Genomic DNA, 25,128 nt, shown 5'->3' with positions numbered 1-25,128 from the left:
ATTTAGTAACATTCGTCTATTTTACGATGACCAAATGTAAAAAAAGACGTTTTTATAAATACAACTGGATCGTTTAAAAAGACAATAATGCCCAAAAGAAAATTTCCTTTGCTGAATTGTCTTCATTATTTTTAATAAGTCATTAAGTATGTTCCATTCATTCTCTTTACATTTATTTGCTACTGTTCATGATGGATAAATTAAGGTTTTGACTTTCACAGTTGGGAAGTTTTTATTTTTTCACTGAACTTGACTAAAACAGAATCTTATTCTACGAAAAGAGAACATTTATCACAAAACTAAGGGTAGGACAATAAATCAGAGAAAACAAGTAAAAATGAATGCTTTGAAATTCAAAAAAAAGAAACCCATTGTCAAGATACTTAAATTACGTCTATATTTGTGTAGGTAAGAATGATTATTCTATTTCCTGAAATCTGATTACATTTTTTAAAACGAGGAAAATAAGATACTGTGCTTGATAAGATCAATGATAGATGAATTGAGAAGAGTTCAATTTAGAACTGAAATGGTTCTATAGAAAACTAAAAAGATTTGCATATTATCACACTACAAAATTATTGCTATTCAAAAATAGAAGGCAGTGAGAAATACACCACCAACCTGACTTTACACGAGTTCTATTACATACGTTCATGAGGGACAGTGGTGTTTATGGTAACAGTTGTATCTGTTAACGATACTTGTGTCGGTGATTTAATGGTATCAGTTGGTGGGTTCATAATGTCATTACTGCATTTACTACTTATTTTCGTGGTACTGAGGGGTTCAATTTCACAAGGATCATGAATAACAGGCTCATCCTGATGGTCAAAACATTTACGCTTGATTACTAAGCCTAAATATATTAGGCACAAAGGAATAGGTGTAAGTATAGCTACAGTAATTGGCATGATAGCACCTAATTCACCAATTGGTTTTGGCATTGTATACAATAAAACAAGTATTCCAACACCAATATTTTGTATACCAGTCTCTAAGGCCACTGTAATAACTAATTTACGTGATTGTCGTAGAATTAATGTAAATAATGATGCTATACAAAAGCCAAGCCAAGGTAATAATGCGCTTGTAAGAATAAGTAAAGGATATACACCTAATAGACGAGTTAAGGACCAGTTAATGTACACACCAATAGTTAAAAAGAATACTATGAATACATAAAATAATGGACGTGTTAACTTTGTGCATTTAACAGCCAATTTCGGTTTCCATATACGTAGACCTAAACCCATTAATGCGGGTATAGCTACTTGTAATAACTGGAAGACAATATTGACGTACGGAATTTTTATTTTGGTCACATCAATGAAGAATCGACCGTAGATGAATAGAAGAAAAGGCATCATGACTGTAGATAAATAAAAAAAATGAAACAAGAAATGAATACAAAAATAACGGTTACCACGATTTATGACATTATTATACACAGTCCTGTGAAACAGTATAACAGAGATTAAAGATTAATAATTCATTTACAAAGGGAAACAGTTCTTTAGTATTGATTGATTCTTAATGTTATTTATGAAAACATTCTAACAGTATTGAAATTATTTAATATAGTTTCTTGTTAATTTATTGATTTCAATGTGTCCAATTTCGTGTGGATATAAAACAAATCAACCAAAGAAGCAACACACCAGGAGTTGCTGCTCTTAACCTCCTCCATATCTCAAATAATTATTAATCAAATGTGTTCCCCTTTTCAAGGATGCCAAATATTATAAAACTATGTTCCAGCGCGAGCACTGAGTCTGCATCCAACGGTGTTAATGTTTAACTTAAACCAATCCACGAAATCGCACAACTTTACACTATTGTCTTCAGTGAGCTGATATCTCACAACAGACCTTGTTAAACTCCACTGGTCACGGCTTCACACTAGAACTCCAGGAAATGCCTCTTGAAGTCAGTCACTAGTGAGCAGATGATTATTATCAGAAGCGTTCGAAACGGCTGTCCAGTGCTTCCAGGTTTTCCATGATGGTCTAGCTTTAATTGACTTATGATTTCAACTATTGAAATTACTAAAATCTCCACAAAACCCCTTCTGATAAAACCAAATTATCCAAATAGAAATAATAAAAATATTTTTCAGTATAACAATGGGTAGAAACGTTGAATTTTAGGTGTTTCACGATTTCCTATGAGTTGCTGCCGAAGAAGTGACAAATACATTATTATTATTATTATTATCATTATTATTATTATCATTATTATTATTATTATTATTATTATTATTATTATTATTATTATTATTATTATCATTATTATTATTATTATTATCGTGAACAATCTAACGACTATACAATGTTGGAGATGATCAAATTTCATTTTGACGATGATACAACTTATAAATGATAAGTTGACATGGCTATTTTTTAAATACTTAATAATAAGTCGGTTAATTAGAATATAGAAGTTGTATGGTCTAAAATTTTGTCTACCTCTAGCGAATAACCAATATCTAAGGTTTATTATTTAACACTGGTGGTGATAACTTACTTTGTTTTCTAGGTAGATTTTAAATGTTCTTATTACGATAACAAACTTTTAAGAATTAACTCATTCACAGTAATGAATTATTTTGTATAGAATATGAAGACAAATGTTTGATGTATTTGTCCTAACTAAATCTCTCACATCAATATACTTCACTTATATCCTTTGAAATATATTCAAAACTGAATTTCATCGTACAGTTGAAAGAATATTGGTATATTGATTGCTTAACTTATTCAATTCATTTTATAAACAAAAAGGTGGGTCATTTAACCAGGATTTTTTTAGCAATCCCTTTATGTAATGCTAAAAAATGAATTACCATTCAACAATCTACTTCTGAGAAAATGTAAAAACTTTCCGTGTCCACCAGCCCGATTAAAGCGCAGGACATTCGCTTTAAGTCCTTTCGATTTCGTAAACAAAAAACACCCCTGCTCCGAGAAGGCAGTGAGTAAGACTTCCCTAGTAGTGACTATGTGAGAACATTTCGAGAGGGTGAGCTGACTATCCCTACTCTCAACCGTACCAAGGCATTTAGGGGCAAATAAATACTTACACCATACTCTAATATCTTAATGGTTTCTATTAGTGGTAAATAAAAACTGGAATTTAGAAAAGTATATTCACTATTGATAAGTTAATTAAACATCTAAATGAAATACTGATCAAAGTATAATGAAATAATGAACATAAAAGAAATACTAAAACAAAATAAACAGATTTATAGACTATGAATTATAAAAGTTTCTCAACTAAACATAAATTCTGTCGGTTAATACACTACAAAATTAGTTTGTTTTGTTTTGAACAGTAATAGATGTAACCCTATTATAAGTTAATATACATTTTTTTAGTAAAGCTTCTTTATGGCTGAATAGATTAAACAGTTCCAGACAAACTTGTTACTTATAATAAATGCAAAAAGTATATTACTAAATACTTACAAAAGATTCATATATGAAATAAATTTTATCAAACTGTTAGTAGATTGAACTTACAAAGAGCCGATAAACTACTAATGAATGTCATTAATATACTCAAGTTAATATCACCTCCGAGTAGAAGACACCAACCATTACTGGCACCACCACCTGGAGAACAAGCAATAGTAAGTAAACCAAAGCCAAAATCCGACCTAATTGGTATAATTTTTGCTATACCAAACGCAATCTAAAATACAGTTATATAAATAATCAATTTAGTTTTTAAGCAACGCATTATCTGAATATAAAATAGTTTTAATAAGGAAAATCTAATTTTCATAAATTCATCTGTTCAAGTAGGGACTTATCATGGAATTTCGAGAATATCATAAAACATCTACGTCGACAAATACTAAATAATAACTAACTACATAAAAATAGAAATCATCATATGAGTTATCAAATTTTATTTTCACTCAATAAATATGGGTACATTGAATGACTCCGATTCACAAGTTATATCACACTTATCTATCGATATACTCATAGTTAACGATGAAGAATCCTTCTGAAAAACCAGGTTGTAAATTGATGTGTATAGTCTGAAAGTTCCTAATGTTAACAGATAATGTGTAGTTTCAAATGATATTTCCCGAAGGATTATCATTACACAGTGACATCATGGATCATGTAAAGATATTTCATAATGATCACATAGATGAAATCCTATCCACTTCATACTACGTGATATTTACCTGAAAAATTCAGTGAATTTGTACGCATTAAATTAACTAATAATATAAACAAAGGGTATGCAATTTTATAAAAGCTCTATATAAGAAGGTAACAGTATTTCATAGATTGGCCGATTAAATCATGCTGAAAATTATTATTATTATTATATGTGTCGTAAAATTAATATTATCAGATATCAGGCAAAAGCACCATATTCTTGAGAAAAATACATCAATCACTCATACTATCTGAATGAATCCAATAAACCAGTTTCTCTAGCTTAAACTATACGTGACCACAATCGGTTATAGCAAGTATATAACATACTATTCTGCATTTTATCGTTAGAAATATGCATATTCTATAATAAACTGAATTGTCTGCGATTAAGCATTTGTTTTAAATACCTTATGTAGAACAAGTAAGTAGATGCTTAAATATTTGTTTTTAGTATGAGAAGCACAAATGTAAACAACTGACAACGGAAAGAAATGATAAGCTATCATGAATGACAAAATGACAATAGAAATTACTAACACTAAATAGAATTAAGAACTATTAGATATTTAGCAGATTAGTTTAAACACTTAGCTCGAGTCAGAACTCAGACCCAACCAAGTAGCATGGTTAAATCATACCCAATCGGTACTATTCAAATTTTAATATGAAAACAAATAATTAGTTACTGGGACGAAATTAATAAAGATAACCAATTATCTTAAAATGAACTTGGTTAGCTTTGCGCTTTAGCTCAAGTAGTCGAAGATATTTTGATGGTACAGATTTGATATGATACTACCAACATCATGTAGCAATACAATTTTGGGATAAACAAAGGAATACTGAAATTTTCATCATGTCATCGAGTAACAGAATATACATCGAATTTTTAAAAAATCTTTTTTTTGAAGATTAATTACATTATGATTTCCTATAGATGATATCGCACTATTCAATAAAACCACGTAGAGAATGTCAACAATTGATTACTTAGTTCCAAGTCTAAATCTTCTATTATTCATTTCAACTTCACTGAACACTAAGCATTGGATCATAGTTTGAAAGAGTAGTAGGCATGAAAATTGCTAAAATATACATCACTTATGGTATTAGTAAAACTAATATATTAGTAGATATCCCAATGAGTAGAAAAATTCGATTTTCTGATGTTTCGTGACTTAGTGTAAGCCACTTCTTCAGAGAATAAATAACCAAAACAAAATAAATCCAAGTTTAAATATTTTTGTTGTTCTGTTGTACTATTAAAACATGGATTTTGTTTTGGCTATTTATCGTTCGAAGAAGTGGCTTACACTAAGTCACGAAACGTCAGAAAATTTAATTTTCCTTCCACTCATTGAGTTATCTACAAGTATATCAGTTTTATTTGTAACAATCTACTCAATGCTCAATTTATTCGAAATTATCAAGTTAAACCTTGGTAATGATACCTATCACTTATGATAGGCTGTTTACTAATTCATTTAAATGTAAGGTTGATTTATCAGTTTTTCTAAGACGCTTCATTATGTTTAATAGATTTAATACTGATTTCAAATTATTAGGTGTTTATTATTAGCTGTCTACGCAAAATACTTCACATCCGTTGGTCAGACACTATCAGCAACAACCTACTATGGGAGAGAACAAACCAGTTCCTAGCGGAGGAAGAAGAGCTGGAAGTGGATAGGACACACATTGAGGAAATCACCCAACTGTATCACAACGCAAGCCCTAACATGGAACCCTCAAGGCCGAAGGAGGAGAGGAAGACCACAGAACACATTAAGCCGCGAAATGGAGACAGACATGAGAAGAATGAACAAAAATTGAATAGAACTAGAAAGGAAGGGCCAGGACAGAGTGGGTTGGAGAATGCTGGTCGGCGTAAGTAAGTAAAGTAAATTATTAGATTAGTTTGAACCCCTCATATTCAACTGATTTTGTACATTTTTCAGTACACAAAAGCACATTTCTTTTTTTGATTTGTCTCTGTTATTTTATTCGGCTCCACAAATGTTGTACCTAAACACCGACTTACACGAATACATATTAACTTATACGAAAGTTTAGTCTTACGCATATTTTCACTCTTATGTGATTCTTATGTGTACAGTAATCATTTACATGTTTGAAGAAAAAACACGTTATATGTCGTCGTTTCTCATCACCACCATTACCAAGAATAACACAAGACATCCAGCTTCCTATCCTTTCCAAACTGAAACTGAAGTAATTTTAATAGTTGAGATCATGAGTCAGTTGAAGCTAGACCACCATCGAAAACCTGGAAGCACTAGACGGCTGTTTCGTCCTACTGTGGGACTCCTCAGTAGTGCGTATTCACGATCCTGCCTCGCGAGATTCGAAACAACGATCTATCGATCTCGCACGCGAACGCTTAACCTCTAGACCACTGAAGCAGCATCTAACGGTGTTAATGTCTAACTTCAACCAATCCACGAAATTGAGCGACACATTACCACACTAACCACAAAACCCCTTCTGATACTGGGACTGAAGACTATAATACTTATTTGACTGAATATTCCCAACTTTTTTTAAAATAGACACACTACTTACCAATGGCATAAAAAAATTGACAAAAGAACCCAATTGATACAGAAATGGGTCTTTTGAAATGATGCAGGATCAAAGGAACTTCCAAATCACACCCCATTGTGAATGTGAATACAGTCACCATGATTATGACGATGATACGGAAAACTAGATGAACAATGCCTTTATCTGCAGTTACAATTACGGGAAAACCCATTGTGTTGTTTTTATTGTTGTCATCATTATAATCCTGGTTATTATATAAAGAGACATTGAGTCGATAGTCAATTACTAAACTGTCGAAATATTGCTTCCTGAGGGTCTCAGAATTATTGGCAAACCAAGGAGTAGGACTAATATATCCATGCTTTGGTTTCGCTTGACGAATCCAAAATACCAAATAGTCTAGTCCCACTAATTTTGGTAATATATAAACTGATATATTTGTACTCGCATTTAATGAATGTGGTAACCAATACCACGATTGATTAACAAGCTCTGCGGATAACGTAAAATCCAAGTCATAGGATAAAGCTAAAGGCACATGACTGCTGTAGCTGATTAAGCATATAACAGGTTTGATCTGATAATTGTCTACAAACTCCAAGTCCTTTTTAGAAATACTGATTACCACATATATAGCATCTCCTTCATTATGGTAATCATAAATATACATTGAAGAGTTCGGATTTGTTTCATCATGTTTAAGCTGGTATCGTTCTCGTGAGCTTTTGGTTTCTTCAGCATACATCAAACCAAGCAGTTGTGGAGGTGTATCTCTGACTGGAAAAGCATTCAATAATATTATGTTGGCATTAATCAAGAGACTAATGATTGTAGACCAAGAAAGCATGAGCCAGAATTAACGGATAAACAACGTGACTTTATACCTGACACAACATAATATACTAGCATCACTTTATTCCTTTTCAATCAGCCAAACTCATTGTTTCAAGGTCATATGATTACAAATCACGCCTCACACCTTTCTTAAAGTAGATTGGTTTAAATTGTGTGATAGACATATTGCCAAAACATGTATCGACTTATATCATTGGTCAATTTATCTGATCATGAAGATAACATATCGAATGATGATTAAAGATAACATTTTCATTGATTTGAACTTACATTAGATTAATAAGAAGTATGCAATGTGTTAGCGCAATACGTTTCGAACATTATTACATTGTTCTGAGAATATTCGTCTTCTTATTATACTATACAGATTTATCAAAAGGACTAATTACATTAAATTTCATTGATTATAAGCATTTTCTACTTTAGGTTTATTACTTGAAATTATAAATAATAATGTCGGGACGTAATTCAATTGATTTGATTTGTTTCCTAATTCACAGGCTCACTTGATCACGTAGAAATTATGGAGAAAGGTTCTTGTTCTGTACATTAACTTTGCCTATTTTTTTGTTGTTGGTGTTATTCCTTCAAAACGAGATTTTTGGTCTCTCCATACTTTACACTGATTCCACAAAAGTCTAATGTAGTGCCAAATAACCAGAATCCTAGATTTTCCTGTCAACTACCTACAACTACTTAAAATCTCAATATAATGTGCTTGCATTGTTGAATTTCTGACTAGACAAGTGGTTAACAATATAATTTGGTTTTGGATAGCAGAGTGGATACTTAAACTTCTTCAAAAATATTGATTGTCAGTGTCATGAACAGCATGAAAAATCAATACGTTTACCTGATGCAGATCTCAATGATAGTTATACTGGTTCAGAATGATTAAAATGTACAACCGAAATGTCAGATTAAGTGTCACTAAAGTTGGTGAATACAGATGGTTCATCTAAAGGAATCTATTTCAAAGATGTAGTGTACATGCTCTCCATACTCATTAGAATATTAGCATACTATGGAAGCAAATACTATGGGAATTCATATCATATTATTGGTTCAGTAGTACTTCCAATAAATTATTTGATTGTTTGGTCAGAACTTGCTCCCAAAATAAATCCATCAGCATCAGTTAATGCCTTCAAATTTCGAAGCTCCGAAATGAAATACATGGGTAAGATACTTTATAATATTTTCCTAATATCCCAAAAATACATATCTTTTATTATTGTACACCCAACTATGAATATGTTTCCACCTGGTTTATTCATTTTTCATGTTGGAAAACAATTTCTATGTAAGCATTTTGTTATTTTAGCCTAAGAACTGTCTCCGTCAGCAGTGTAGTAACTAAAATATAAACTATTATATCTGGGCAGTCACTGAGGTCAGACATATATCGACTTCGTTGGGGAGGGAGGGAAGTCTTACCGCTTTTACATATCAGTCGAGAACCATTGCAGTTCCTCAATACTGTAGCTCAAACTTGGAAATGGAACCACTACAACTCCTACGATACGAAGTAAAAACACAATAGACTGCTGGTACAAATGGAGATTTATTCACATCAAAAACACGACACCGACCACTCTAGTAGAAAATACACTCATTTATATATTGATTTGTATACCCACTCGATTATTAATTAGAATGAAGTCACATATATGAAATCATAAGGAAATTGTACGTTGCAAGTTGCACGTCATGCTGACCATAGTTCACGTTAATTTGATACAGACAATATGTCATGTTGTAGAAACACCATAGAAAAATAAATCAGTGTTGAACTGATTGAAATATTACATTGAAAATAAAGCAAATATTATACTGGGTAAACATATTGAATTAAAAACTTATGACTACAGCTGCAAACACCGCCTGTCCAGATGGACGGTATTTGGGGATACTCAACTCATGTTCCTCAGTCAATCAATATTCACTACATTGTCAGTTGATGTACCATATTTACCCAGTACCTTGCGTCTAATCTCGTAATCACCTACTCCATTATCCCAATATTCAGGAAGAGCGCTTTGAATGTAAGTATAATTAAAATGTCGCAGTGTGCTCACAACCTTTACTACCTTAGTTAGTTTCACAGGCATAGAGTAATACAGTGAGGAATTCTGCACACTATACTCAGGAACTGGTTGGTAGACGGTTGTCTAACTTGCGTCACAAGTATCGAGAGTTGGCGTAAATCTATCTGGCTTTTCGAATGTGTGCTGAGATTTTATCAGACACCAATCCTCCAGTGCTGATGATTCCGTGTGTGGATCAATTTACTATGCATTTCTAATTACCTAATCTGTTTTCTGTTTTGTCTTTATTCTTTATCATAATAGATTGCTAATGGAATGGCTTATTTGGAAAAAGAGCACTATATTCATCGTGATTTAGCCGCACGTAATATTTTAGTTGGAGAAAATAATTGTGTTAAAGTAGCTGATTTTGGTTTAGCTCGTATGGTGGAAGATCACTACTCTACATATATGGCTCAGAAAAGTACAAAATTCCCAATTAAATGGACAGCACCAGAGGCTGCATTAATGGGTCGTTTTACAATAAAATCAGATGTCTGGTCATTTGGTATTGTTATTTATGAATTAATTACACTAGGCCAAGTTCCTTATCCATCAATGAATAACACAGAGACATTGCATCAAGTTAGTACTGGTTATCGTATGCCACGTCCAGTGAATTGTCCACAACCAATATATGATATGTTATTACGGATATGGGATAGCTGTCCAGAAAAACGTCCTACATTCTCAGTTCTATTTGAATTTTTTGAAGATTATTTTGTCACATCTGATACTAATTATAAACATGCTAATTCAGCATTAACTGGTTTTAGTGCTTCCATCACAACTGTTAATAATAATGATATTAGTCTACATCAACCAGCCAAATCAATACCACTTGACACAACAAGTTCATCTAGCACAACGTCGATCAATATCGACGGTACTCATTCCGCTATATCGAAATGTTGTAGTGGACGTCTATTATCAAGAGATAAATTACTGCGCCAAAGTACTCATTAATTGAACAAGTATTTGATTGAATTTAGTTTTTAGTTCTTGTTTGGTTGTGCAGTTTATTTCCATGTTATTGATTGATGAATTATTGAAACTATCTACCTGAATGTAATCAGATTATTATTCTTTTTTTTTTGCTCATCTTTACTTTATTTTTTAAAAAACAAAAGAAAAATGGAAATTTATGTTTAATGTTGTTCAAATAATTACCGGATGAATTATTCCCCATTTTAATTTATTTAAATATAGTTGTATTATTCATTTATAATGCATTTAATAGAGATGATAATAAGAACAATTTCATTTCACATTAATGATGATGATTATTATTATTGTCAAAATCAAACATTGAGGCATTGAAATGTGAAATGTCTATTTAATTATTGAAATATCTATTGTGATTGTGATTAATTTTGCATTTTATTTAATTAACTAACATACTCGAAGTATTGCATTTACAAATAATCTGTATTGTAAATATATCAATACAACCAACCAACAAGCATCGCCATAACTCAGGGTGTTTTAAACAAAGCATTTTTGTGTTTTTTCTCTCTCTCCCATTAATGATAGATTATTTTTTATTATCTCCACTTATCTTTAATGTATTTCTCTTCTCAATTGTATTCCTTCATTTACTTAATTTCATTCATTTCTCCTATTTATGATTTGTAAATTTATATCATAATCTTAATTCCTATGGTGATTGTGTTGTGTATGTGGCTTTTCACCGACTTATTATGCAGTTCACTGATTCATTCCTTTTGTTTTATTAAAATTCTTCTGTTTTCTGAAATGTATTTCAAATTATATAATAATAATAATAAGAAGAAGAAGGTGAAGAAGAACATTAGCTCATAAATTTCACGTAGTTGTTTGTATTCGTCATGTGTTGCGGATGACTTGTTCAAGCATTCTTGACTCTAACTTAATATATGGTGGGTTATATTTTTAACATTGAGTTTAGTTTACTAATTTACTTGAATAATGAATGATCCAATCCAACTCATTAATTTACTTCTTTCCTACCCCTTCCCTCCAAAGAATAATTGTATATTTTCAAAATCGAAAGCATTTATTGCTTCCTTTACACCTTTGTTATTCTTTTATTTTGGATACAGGAATAACTGCAAGTGTATATATATACACATGTGTGTGAAATTTTCCTCTTTATCCTTTCGAATCAACTATATTATTATTATTACTGACTTATCTGTCCATCCTAGGCTAATAATTTTGTTCGTAACGATTCCAAATTATTATAACTTGTCTATGTTTAATGGTTTTATTGTGATAATTGTTTTTTTGCTTTGCTGTTATAAGTAAGATACGTGTAATCAATTAGTCGGTTTGTAAGAATGAATTTCCCGATACGATATGTATGTGTGGTTTTGATATCAGTTTAATAAATCTCTGTCTGTATGACATTCATTTGAACAATGTCTTGTTTAGTTTTCATTAGTAAACCGGTTATCAGCGCTCTGCTTTGTGACCATAACTTGTTAAGTTAACTGAATTGGGCGTAGGGTGAACTCTCATAGTTGACATAAGAAAACCGTCATGTGTCACAGATCCATAAGTTAGAAAAAGTTGGTTTATTTGATCCCATAGTAAAGCACCATCCTCACTGTAAAACCTGAACCTGGTGTTGACTGTAATTGTATCAGTACATTTTCATATCGTAAGTATCATAGTTGGAAGAATCCCTTCCCATCTACTTCGATTTACGTGGTCAAGTAGAATCACCAATGCTCACTTAAAAGTATGACTCCAAACCGAGAATGTGCTTGGTAAGTTACATTCTCATCGTTGTTGTTTAGACAGAACAGCTGTTCAGCACTTCGTGGTCTTCAGGTGTTATTAGCTCCTAACGTAGATCGGACATAAAAATATCTGTTGTCTGTCAGTCGAATAAAGAAGTCTACCTTCTAATGCTTCAATAGAATAGATAACATCACACTAATAGTTTGTTCAAATATAAATTTCAGACTATCTTGTAATTACTTTAGGAAAGGGGATTGTGAAACGATAAAACTACCGTTCGATAAACTAGTTTATCTATCTTCCAAGTTTGGTTAAATTCCAAATGCATTGTTCCTAGTTTTAAAATTATAGGAACAGTTTGGAAACAAAAACCTAATTCCAGCTTTTATATAAGTGATTTATAGTATCAAGGTCACGTTAAAGCTATTTCAGGCTGTATGACACTATATCATTAGCTCCACCTGCCTTAAAACTAGATGTTTTCTTATTGACATGTTAAGAAATGTTATGTACGCTTCGTTTATCATTTGTACTACTACCACTACAATTTACATGACACGAAGTAAAAACACAATAGACTGCTGGTACAAATGAAGATTTATTCACATCAAAAACACGACACCGACCACTCTAGTAGAAAATACACTCATTTATATATTGATTTGTATACCCACTCGATTATTAATTAGAATGAAGTCACATATATGAAATCATAAGGAAATTGTACGTTGCAAGTTGCACGTCATGCTGACCATAGTTCACGTTAATTTGATACAGACAATATGTCATGTTGTAGAAACACCATAGAAAAATAAATCAGTGTTGAACTGATTGAAATATTACATTGAAAATAAAGCAAATATTATACTGGGTAAACATTAGATTAATTTAAGAATGGAAGTAAGATTGAATATGAATTGCAATGAGTGTAAAATGTAATTTCGCTACTTTGTTCCCTTCACTTCAAACAGCGTCACTCAACTACTGACAGTTTACGGTCGATGGTATTCTCACTACATAAAATTACTACTCAGTACAATAACAGAAATGAGACTTCCATACTACCTGAAAATTTGAAAACATTCTACAAGACAGACTACCAGTCAAATCTGATTATTGTGTTAGCATCAATAAACGACTGATGTTTGATAGAACTAGATGCAAACTTATAACCCTACTTTTTGATGTCAACTTTTTGTTCCATTGAGACACATGATTGTTCGCCAAAGGGTACAAGGCAAGAGAGGATAGATAGTCAATGCGACTGAAAATCTACGAAATAAGCGTTTGTGGATCTGTACCATTTTGATTGACCAACTATAGTCTTCGGAAACAAATCTCAAAAGCTATATCTTGAATCACTACATTTCCTTACGTGAATCAGAATGACAATCAGTGACCTCACAGACTGTTATTTTATCTTGTTTTGGTTACCCACACACTTTGTAATATTTATTCCTTCTGCCTTCGTCACGTGCTTACTTGACATCTGTAACACGCGTCGTCTACTTCACTGAAGAAAATACACAATCGCGTTAATTGATTTCTGTTCGGTCGTCTAAAAGCTTGGCACTTTCGGTATTTCTCAGTCCATAATTTCATTGTACATCAGTGCTTTTAATGGATGAATTAGATCGGTACGAGGAATACTAAGCTACTTACAGCTCTTGGTTCCTGATATAATGTTTGATATTGTTAGGTTTGAAGAAATCACGATATCACCTAAAACGGACGAACAGAACGAAAGTTAGCAACACAACAGTAAGTCAAGCTAAGCCATCCTACTAGGCCCCAGCCCTGCCAATTGGAGGGTGAAGACCAGATTCAACCGAGAGGAAATTGAATCCCACAAGTATTCCTTCGCGCGAAAAGACAAGCGCACAACTCATGCGTATATATACAGCACAAAAACGGCCTTGGAAATTGTCACATAATGGCGTACTAAAAGAGGAATAGAAACAATGAAATTTGAGGTTCTTGTAAGTGGGAATTACAAACTATGGTAAAAGTGGGCGTTTTCGGTGCATCAATTATGAATTCCAGTTTCCAAAATAAAATAACAATAATGAGATGTTTACTAAGTGATATCTGAGGATCTAGCATCTGAAACAGAATTCCAGGATGCTTACTTATAGTTTCCATGAGTGCACTTTAAGTATGTACTTACACTTGGCACTATATACTCAACTATTTGGCTACTCTCTCACACTTTAATCTGAAAAGCTTTTTAAAAAACGAAACAGGCCTAACTCAAAGTATATTATGGCATTTTATGATAATTAGAAGTGTTTGAATTATAGTGCTAACTAAGAATCCCAGAAATAACACAATTTGATCAAGAAGTACTAGATAACCACAAACGAATGTACTGTATTTGTAAATCGAAATCAAGCATTCAAGAAGTACAAAGGAATCATCAATTCATCCAAATACCACACATTTACAGACATATTTCAGTTCACATATATGTGTCTTTTTGCAGTCATTAACTAGTTACAGTTCACTTTCACCAGACATATCAGTTTCCTGTTTGTTGAGAGTTGTTATTTCATTGTTTTCAACACAGATTGAAAAATAAGTGGGTGAGGACAGACTTTTAGTCGAACTAATGACAAAGAACTGAACATTGTTGGTGCCCACTAATGTGGTACCACTTCCCATATACTTACATAATAAGTTATGTATATAATCTCTTCATAAGTTGTTAAAAAGGTCAGGCACTATAATTCAGTAATCAGTGTTAATTAGTTGTGATACTTTGACTATGAGACATTTACTAGATTAAATATTTGTTGGTAAGTTGAATTATGTCAACGTTTAGACAAATTGTGATTAGTTGTCAGTGTAAAACATAATTCATATCATTGGTTTACTCCGTTCTCACTAATTTGTGTATCAGTTTAAGTTGCCACACCATATGAATGTAATGGAATGAAGTTATGAAAACAAATACCAGAGTATTAGAAGTAGTCAAAGTATCGGTGGTAGTAGAAAAGATAAAGTATGGATAATGTAATTTACGAAATCCGCGGAATAGAAAGTATAGGACAATTTTAAAACTCAAGATCGAAGAGAAGATAAAACGAATACATCCCCCTACATTAACCAATTCTTGATCATGCCCCCTAACGTCTGCAAGCACTGATAGTGGTTACTGAAAGCGAATTCAAACAGGTAGTCTTCAATTAACTACATAGCTTAGACCATTAGTTGGTGACTTCACGGACAGACGTCTCGTTTTAGTTCAACAAACATTAAACTCCTTTCAACTTATGACTACAGCTGCAAACACCGCCTGTCCAGATGGACGGTATTTGGGGATACTCAACTCATGTTCCTCAGTCAATCAATATTCACTACATTGTCAGTTGATGTACCATATTTACCCAGTACCTTGCGTCTAATCTCGTAATCACCTACTCCATTATCCCAATATTCAGGAAGAGCGCTTTGAATGTAAGTATAATTAAAATGTCGCAGTGTGCTCACAACCTTTACTACCTTAGTTAGTTTCACAGGCATAGAGTAATACAGTGAGGAATTCTGCACACTATACTCAGGAACTGGTTGGTAGACGGTTGTCTAACTTGCGTCACAAGTATCGAGAGTTGGCGTAAATCTATCTGGCTTTTCGAATGTGTGCTGAGATTTTATCAGACACCAATCCTCCAGTGCTGATGATTCCGTGTGTGGATCAATTTACTATGCATTTCTAATTACCTAATCTGTTTTCTGTTTTGTCTTTATTCTTTATCATAATAGATTGCTAATGGAATGGCTTATTTGGAAAAAGAGCACTATATTCATCGTGATTTAGCCGCACGTAATATTTTAGTTGGAGAAAATAATTGTGTTAAAGTAGCTGATTTTGGTTTAGCTCGTATGGTGGAAGATCACTACTCTATTACTATACATACGGCTAACATAACCTGCACCACCAAAAGATTTAAACTTGTCCATAGCCGCAATTTATCTAATGGAATTCTAACCCTTTTGTTTATATATACAATCATATTCAATATTCAAAATCTCTCGATAATCTTTGATTTCTTTGTTAAATGATGAAACACCTTTCAGTTTCATAGGCTTTTTCAGTCAGTGTTTGAATAAAATTAATCATTTTTGATAATTTAGTAACATTCGTCTATTTTACGATGACCAAATGTAAAAAAGACGTTTTTATAAATACAACTGGATCGTTTAAAAAGACAATAATGCCCAAAAGAAAATTTCCTTTGCTGAATTGTCTTCATTATTTTTAATAAGTCATTAAGTATGTTCCATTCATTCTCTTTACATTTATTTGCTACTGTTCATGATGGATAAATTAAGGTTTTGACTTTCACAGTTGGGAAGTTTTTATTTTTTCACTGAACTTGACTAAAACAGAATCTTATTCTACGAAAAGAGAACATTTATCACAAAACTAAGGGTAGGACAATAAATCAGAGAAAACAAGTAAAAATGAATGCTTTGAAATTCAAAAAAGAAACCCATTGTCAAGATACTTAAATTACGTCTATATTTGTGTAGGTAAGAATGATTATTCTATTTCCTGAAATCTGATTACATTTTTTAAAACGAGGAAAATAAGATACTGTGCTTGATAAGATCAATGATAGATGAATTGAGAAGAGTTCAATTTAGAACTGAAATGGTTCTATAGAAAACTAAAAAGATTTGCATATTATCACACTACAAAATTATTGCTATTCAAAAATAGAAGGCAGTGAGAAATACACCACCAACCTGACTTTACACGAGTTCTATTACATACGTTCATGAGGGACAGTGGTGTTTATGGTAACAGTTGTATCTGTTAACGATACTTGTGTCGGTGATTTAATGGTATCAGTTGGTGGGTTCATAATGTCATTACTGCATTTACTACTTATTTTCGTGGTACTGAGGGGTTCAATTTCACAAGGATCATGAATAACAGGCTCATCCTGATGGTCAAAACATTTACGCTTGATTACTAAGCCTAAATATATTAGGCACAAAGGAATAGGTGTAAGTATAGCTACAGTAATTGGCATGATAGCACCTAATTCACCAATTGGTTTTGGCATTGTATACAATAAAACAAGTATTCCAACACCAATATTTTGTATACCAGTCTCTAAGGCCACTGTAATAACTAATTTACGTGATTGTCGTAGAATTAATGTAAATAATGATGCTATACAAAAGCCAAGCCAAGGTAATAATGCGCTTGTAAGAATAAGTAAAGGATATACACCTAATAGACGAGTTAAGGACCAGTTAATGTACACACCAATAGTTAAAAAGAATACTATGAATACATAAAATAATGGACGTGTTAACTTTGTGCATTTAACAGCCAATTTCGGTTTCCATATACGTAGACCTAAACCCATTAATGCGGGTATAGCTACTTGTAATAACTGGAAGACAATATTGACGTACGGAATTTTTATTTTGGTCACATCAATGAAGAATCGACCGTAGATGAATAGAAGAAAAGGCATCATGACTGTAGATAAATAAAAAAATGAAACAAGAAATGAATACAAAAATAACGGTTACCACGATTTATGACATTATTATACACAGTCCTGTGAAACAGTATAACAGAGATTAAAGATTAATAATTCATTTACAAAGGGAAACAGTTCTTTAGTATTGATTGATTCTTAATGTTATTTATGAAAACATTCTAACAGTATTGAAATTATTTAATATAGTTTCTTGTTAATTTATTGATTTCAATGTGTCCAATTTCGTGTGGATATAAAACAAATCAACCAAAGAAGCAACACACCAGGAGTTGCTGCTCTTAACCTCCTCCATATCTCAAATAATTATTAATCAAATGTGTTCCCCTTTTTCAAGGATGCCAAATATTATAAAACTATGTTCCAGCGCGAGCACTGAGTCTGCATCCAACGGTGTTAATGTTTAACTTAAACCAATCCACGAAATCGCACAACTTTACACTATTGTCTTCAGTGAGCTGATATCTCACAACAGACCTTGTTAAACTCCACTGGTCACGGCTTCACACTAGAACTCCAGGAAATGCCTCTTGAAGTCAGTCACTAGTGAGCAGATGATTATTATCAGAAGCGTTCGAAACGGCTGTCCAGTGCTTCCAGGTTTTCCATGATGGTCTAGCTTTAATTGACTTATGATTTCAACTATTGAAATTACTAAAATCTCCACAAAACCCCTTCTGATAAAACCAAATTATCCAAATAGAAATAATAAAAATATTTTTCAGTATAACAATGGGTAGAAACGTTGAATTTTAGGTGTTTCACGATTTCCTATGAGTTGCTGCCGAAGAAGTGACAAATACATTATTATTATTATTATTATCATTATTATTATTATCATTATTATTATTATTATTATTATTATTATTATTATTATTATTATCATTATTATTATTATTATTATCGTGAACAATCTAACGACTATACAATGTTGGAGATGATCAAATTTCATTTTGACGATGATACAACTTATAAATGATAAGTTGACATGGCTATTTTTTAAATACTTAATAATAAGTCGGTTAATTAGAATATAGAAGTTGTATGGTCTAAAATTTTGTCTACCTCTAGCGAATAACCAATATCTAAGGTTTATTATTTAACACTGGTGGTGATAACTTACTTTGTTTTCTAGGTAGATTTTAAATGTTCTTATTACGATAACAAACTTTTAAGAATTAACTCATTCACAGTAATGAATTATTTTGTATAGAATATGAAGACAAATGTTTGATGTATTTGTCCTAACTAAATCTCTCACATCAATATACTTCACTTATATCCTTTGAAATATATTCAAAACTGAATTTCATCGTACAGTTGAAAGAATATTGGTATATTGATTGCTTAACTTATTCAATTCATTTTATAAACAAAAAGGTGGGTCATTTAACCAGGATTTTTTTAGCAATCCCTTTATGTAATGCTAAAAAATGAATTACCATTCAACAATCTACTTCTGAGAAAATGTAAAAAACTTTCCGTGTCCACCAGCCCGATTAAAGCGCAGGACATTCGCTTTAAGTCCTTTCGATTTCGTAAACAAAAACACCCCTGCTCCGAGAAGGCAGTGAGTAAGACTTCCTAGTAGTGACTATGTGAGAACATTTCGAGAGGGTGAGCTGACTATCCCTACTCTCAACCGTACCAAGGCATTTAGGGGCAAATAAATACTTACACCATACTCTAATATCTTAATGGTTTCTATTAGTGGTAAATAAAAACTGGAATTTAGAAAAGTATATTCACTATTGATAAGTTAATTAAACATCTAAATGAAATACTGATCAAAGTATAATGAAATAATGAACATAAAAGAAATACTAAAACAAAATAAACAGATTTATAGACTATGAATTATAAAAGTTTCTCAACTAAACATAAATTCTGTCGGTTAATACACTACAAAATTAGTTTGTTTTGTTTTGAACAGTAATAGATGTAACCCTATTATAAGTTAATATACATTTTTTAGTAAAGCTTCTTTATGGCTGAATAGATTAAACAGTTCCAGACAAACTTGTTACTTATAATAAATGCAAAAAGTATATTACTAAATACTTACAAAAGATTCATATATGAAATAAATTTTATCAAACTGTTAGTAGATTGAACTTACAAAGAGCCGATAAACTACTAATGAATGTCATTAATATACTCAAGTTAATATCACCTCCGAGTAGAAGACACCAACCATTACTGGCACCACCACCTGGAGAACAAGCAATAGTAAGTAAACCAAAGCCAAAATCCGACCTAATTGGTATAATTTTTGCTATACCAAACGCAATCTAAAATACAGTTATATAAATAATCAATTTAGTTTTTAAGCAACGCATTATCTGAATATAAAATAGTTTTAATAAGGAAAATCTAATTTTCATAAATTCATCTGTTCAAGTAGGGACTTATCATGGAATTTCGAGAATATCATAAAACATCTACGTCGACAAATACTAAATAATAACTAACTACATAAAAATAGAAATCATCATATGAGTTATCAAATTTTATTTTCACTCAATAAATATGGGTACATTGAATGACTCCGATTCACAAGTTATATCACACTTATCTATCGATATACTCATAGTTAACGATGAAGAATCCTTCTGAAAAACCAGGTTGTAAATTGATGTGTATAGTCTGAAAGTTCCTAATGTTAACAGATAATGTGTAGTTTCAAATGATATTTCCCGAAGGATTATCATTACACAGTGACATCATGGATCATGTAAAGATATTTCATAATGATCACATAGATGAAATCCTATCCACTTCATACTACGTGATATTTACCTGAAAAATTCAGTGAATTTGTACGCATTAAATTAACTAATAATATAAACAAAGGGTATGCAATTTTATAAAAGCTCTATATAAGAAGGTAACAGTATTTCATAGATTGGCCGATTAAATCATGCTGAAAATTATTATTATTATTATATGTGTCGTAAAATTAATATTATCAGATATCAGGCAAAAGCACCATATTCTTGAGAAAAATACATCAATCACTCATACTATCTGAATGAATCCAATAAACCAGTTTCTCTAGCTTAAACTATACGTGACCACAATCGGTTATAGCAAGTATATAACATACTATTCTGCATTTTATCGTTAGAAATATGCATATTCTATAATAAACTGAATTGTCTGCGATTAAGCATTTGTTTTAAATACCTTATGTAGAACAAGTAAGTAGATGCTTAAATATTTGTTTTTAGTATGAGAAGCACAAATGTAAACAACTGACAACGGAAAGAAATGATAAGCTATCATGAATGACAAAATGACAATAGAAATTACTAACACTAAATAGAATTAAGAACTATTAGATATTTAGCAGATTAGTTTAAACACTTAGCTCGAGTCAGAACTCAGACCCAACCAAGTAGCATGGTTAAATCATACCCAATCGGTACTATTCAAATTTTAATATGAAAACAAATAATTAGTTACTGGGACGAAATTAATAAAGATAACCAATTATCTTAAAATGAACTTGGTTAGCTTTGCGCTTTAGCTCAAGTAGTCGAAGATATTTTGATGGTACAGATTTGATATGATACTACCAACATCATGTAGCAATACAATTTTGGGATAAACAAAGGAATACTGAAATTTTCATCATGTCATCGAGTAACAGAATATACATCGAATTTTTAAAAAATCTTTTTTTTTGAAGATTAATTACATTATGATTTCCTATAGATGATATCGCACTATTCAATAAAACCACGTAGAGAATGTCAACAATTGATTACTTAGTTCCAAGTCTAAATCTTCTATTATTCATTTCAACTTCACTGAACACTAAGCATTGGATCATAGTTTGAAAGAGTAGTAGGCATGAAAATTGCTAAAATATACATCACTTATGGTATTAGTAAAACTAATATATTAGTAGATATCCCAATGAGTAGAAAAATTCGATTTTCTGATGTTTCGTGACTTAGTGTAAGCCACTTCTTCAGAGAATAAATAACCAAAACAAAATAAATCCAAGTTTAAATATTTTTGTTGTTCTGTTGTACTATTAAAACATGGATTTTGTTTTGGCTATTTATCGTTCGAAGAAGTGGCTTACACTAAGTCACGAAACGTCAGAAAATTTAATTTTCCTTCCACTCATTGAGTTATCTACAAGTATATCAGTTTTATTTGTAACAATCTACTCAATGCTCAATTTATTCGAAATTATCAAGTTAAACCTTGGTAATGATACCTATCACTTATGATAGGCTGTTTACTAATTCATTTAAATGTAAGGTTGATTTATCAGTTTTTCTAAGACGCTTCATTATGTTTAATAGATTTAATACTGATTTCAAATTATTAGGTGTTTATTATTAGCTGTCTACGCAAAATACTTCACATCCGTTGGTCAGACACTATCAGCAACAACCTACTATGGGAGAGAACAAACCAGTTCCTAGCGGAGGAAGAAGAGCTGGAAGTGGATAGGACACACATTGAGGAAATCACCCAACTGTATCACAACGCAAGCCCTAACATGGAACCCTCAAGGCCGAAGGAGGAGAGGAAGACCACAGAACACATTAAGCCGCGAAATGGAGACAGACATGAGAAGAATGAACAAAAATTGAATAGAACTAGAAAGGAAGGGCCAGGACAGAGTGGGTTGGAGAATGCTGGTCGGCGTAAGTAAGTAAAGTAAATTATTAGATTAGTTTGAACCCCTCATATTCAACTGATTTTGTACATTTTTCAGTACACAAAAGCACATTTCTTTTTTGATTTGTCTCTGTTATTTTATTCGGCTCCACAAATGTTGTACCTAAACACCGACTTACACGAATACATATTAACTTATACGAAAGTTTAGTCTTACGCATATTTTCACTCTTATGTGATTCTTATGTGTACAGTAATCATTTACATGTTTGAAGAAAAAAACACGTTATATGTCGTCGTTTCTCATCACCACCATTACCAAGAATAACACAAGACATCCAGCTTCCTATCCTTTCCAAACTGAAACTGAAGTAATTTTAATAGTTGAGATCATGAGTCAGTTGAAGCTAGACCACCATCGAAAACCTGGAAGCACTAGACGGCTGTTTCGTCCTACTGTGGGACTCCTCAGTAGTGCGTATTCACGATCCTGCCTCGCGAGATTCGAAACAACGATCTATCGATCTCGCACGCGAACGCTTAACCTCTAGACCACTGAAGCAGCATCTAACGGTGTTAATGTCTAACTTCAACCAATCCACGAAATTGAGCGACACATTACCACACTAACCACAAAACCCCTTCTGATACTGGGACTGAAGACTATAATACTTATTTGACTGAATATTCCCAACTTTTTTTTAAAATAGACACACTACTTACCAATGGCATAAAAAAAAATTGACAAAAGAACCCAATTGATACAGAAATGGGTCTTTTGAAATGATGCAGGATCAAAGGAACTTCCAAATCACACCCCATTGTGAATGTGAATACAGTCACCATGATTATGACGATGATACGGAAAACTAGATGAACAATGCCTTTATCTGCAGTTACAATTACGGGAAAACCCATTGTGTTGTTTTTATTGTTGTCATCATTATAATCCTGGTTATTATATAAAGAGACATTGAGTCGATAGTCAATTACTAAACTGTCGAAATATTGCTTCCTGAGGGTCTCAGAATTATTGGCAAACCAAGGAGTAGGACTAATATATCCATGCTTTGGTTTCGCTTGACGAATCCAAAATACCAAATAGTCTAGTCCCACTAATTTTGGTAATATATAAACTGATATATTTGTACTCGCATTTAATGAATGTGGTAACCAATACCACGATTGATTAACAAGCTCTGCGGATAACGTAAAATCCAAGTCATAGGATAAAGCTAAAGGCACATGACTGCTGTAGCTGATTAAGCATATAACAGGTTTGATCTGATAATTGTCTACAAACTCCAAGTCCTTTTTAGAAATACTGATTACCACATATATAGCATCTCCTTCATTATGGTAATCATAAATATACATTGAAGAGTTCGGATTTGTTTCATCATGTTTAAGCTGGTATCGTTCTCGTGAGCTTTTGGTTTCTTCAGCATACATCAAACCAAGCAGTTGTGGAGGTGTATCTCTGACTGGAAAAGCATTCAATAATATTATGTTGGCATTAATCAAGAGACTAATGATTGTAGACCAAGAAAGCATGAGCCAGAATTAACGGATAAACAACGTGACTTTATACCTGACACAACATAATATACTAGCATCACTTTATTCCTTTTCAATCAGCCAAACTCATTGTTTCAAGGTCATATGATTACAAATCACGCCTCACACCTTTCTTAAAGTAGATTGGTTTAAATTGTGTGATAGACATATTGCCAAAACATGTATCGACTTATATCATTGGTCAATTTATCTGATCATGAAGATAACATATCGAATGATGATTAAAGATAACATTTTCATTGATTTGAACTTACATTAGATTAATAAGAAGTATGCAATGTGTTAGCGCAATACGTTTCGAACATTATTACATTGTTCTGAGAATATTCGTCTTCTTATTATACTATACAGATTTATCAAAAGGACTAATTACATTAAATTTCATTGATTATAAGCATTTTCTACTTTAGGTTTATTACTTGAAATTATAAATAATAATGTCGGGACGTAATTCAATTGATTTGATTTGTTTCCTAATTCACAGGCTCACTTGATCACGTAGAAATTATGGAGAAAGGTTCTTGTTCTGTACATTAACTTTGCCTATTTTTTTGTTGTTGGTGTTATTCCTTCAAAACGAGATTTTTGGTCTCTCCATACTTTACACTGATTCCACAAAAGTCTAATGTAGTGCCAAATAACCAGAATCCTAGATTTTCCTGTCAACTACCTACAACTACTTAAAATCTCAATATAATGTGCTTGCATTGTTGAATTTCTGACTAGACAAGTGGTTAACAATATAATTTGGTTTTGGATAGCAGAGTGGATACTTAAACTTCTTCAAAAATATTGATTGTCAGTGTCATGAACAGCATGAAAAATCAATACGTTTACCTGATGCAGATCTCAATGATAGTTATACTGGTTCAGAATGATTAAAATGTACAACCGAAATGTCAGATTAAGTGTCACTAAAGTTGGTGAATACAGATGGTTCATCTAAAGGAATCTATTTCAAAGATGTAGTGTACA

At 32.1% G+C, this 25,128-nt stretch overlaps 2 protein-coding genes across 2 annotated transcripts; one reads left to right on the top strand and one right to left on the bottom strand.

Annotated features, from left to right (window-relative positions):
• Positions 1-9: 9 nt before the first annotated feature.
• Positions 10-24,129, bottom strand: MS3_00009265 (uncharacterized protein; the record flags this gene model as incomplete). Its single annotated transcript, XM_012942372.3, has 3 exons — positions 10-1,372; positions 3,525-3,696; positions 23,299-24,129. The coding sequence occupies 3 exons, from the start codon at positions 24,127-24,129 to the stop codon at positions 645-647; spliced, it is 1,731 nt and encodes a 576-aa protein (XP_012797826.1). The 3' UTR covers positions 10-644.
• Positions 7,871-12,160, top strand: MS3_00009266 (uncharacterized protein). The gene is made up of 2 exons (XM_051217617.1): positions 7,871-8,784; positions 9,956-12,160. The coding sequence occupies exon 2, from the start codon at positions 9,968-9,970 to the stop codon at positions 10,655-10,657; it is 690 nt and encodes a 229-aa protein (XP_051065028.1). The 5' UTR covers positions 7,871-8,784; positions 9,956-9,967; the 3' UTR covers positions 10,658-12,160.
• Positions 24,130-25,128: the final 999 nt, after the last annotated feature.

This window comes from Schistosoma haematobium, chromosome 5, assembly GCF_000699445.3.
Source record: "Schistosoma haematobium chromosome 5, whole genome shotgun sequence".
In the NCBI taxonomy this organism is placed as follows: Eukaryota; Metazoa; Platyhelminthes; class Trematoda; order Strigeidida; family Schistosomatidae; genus Schistosoma; species Schistosoma haematobium.
This window is presented reverse-complemented; position numbering and strand designations above follow the sequence as displayed.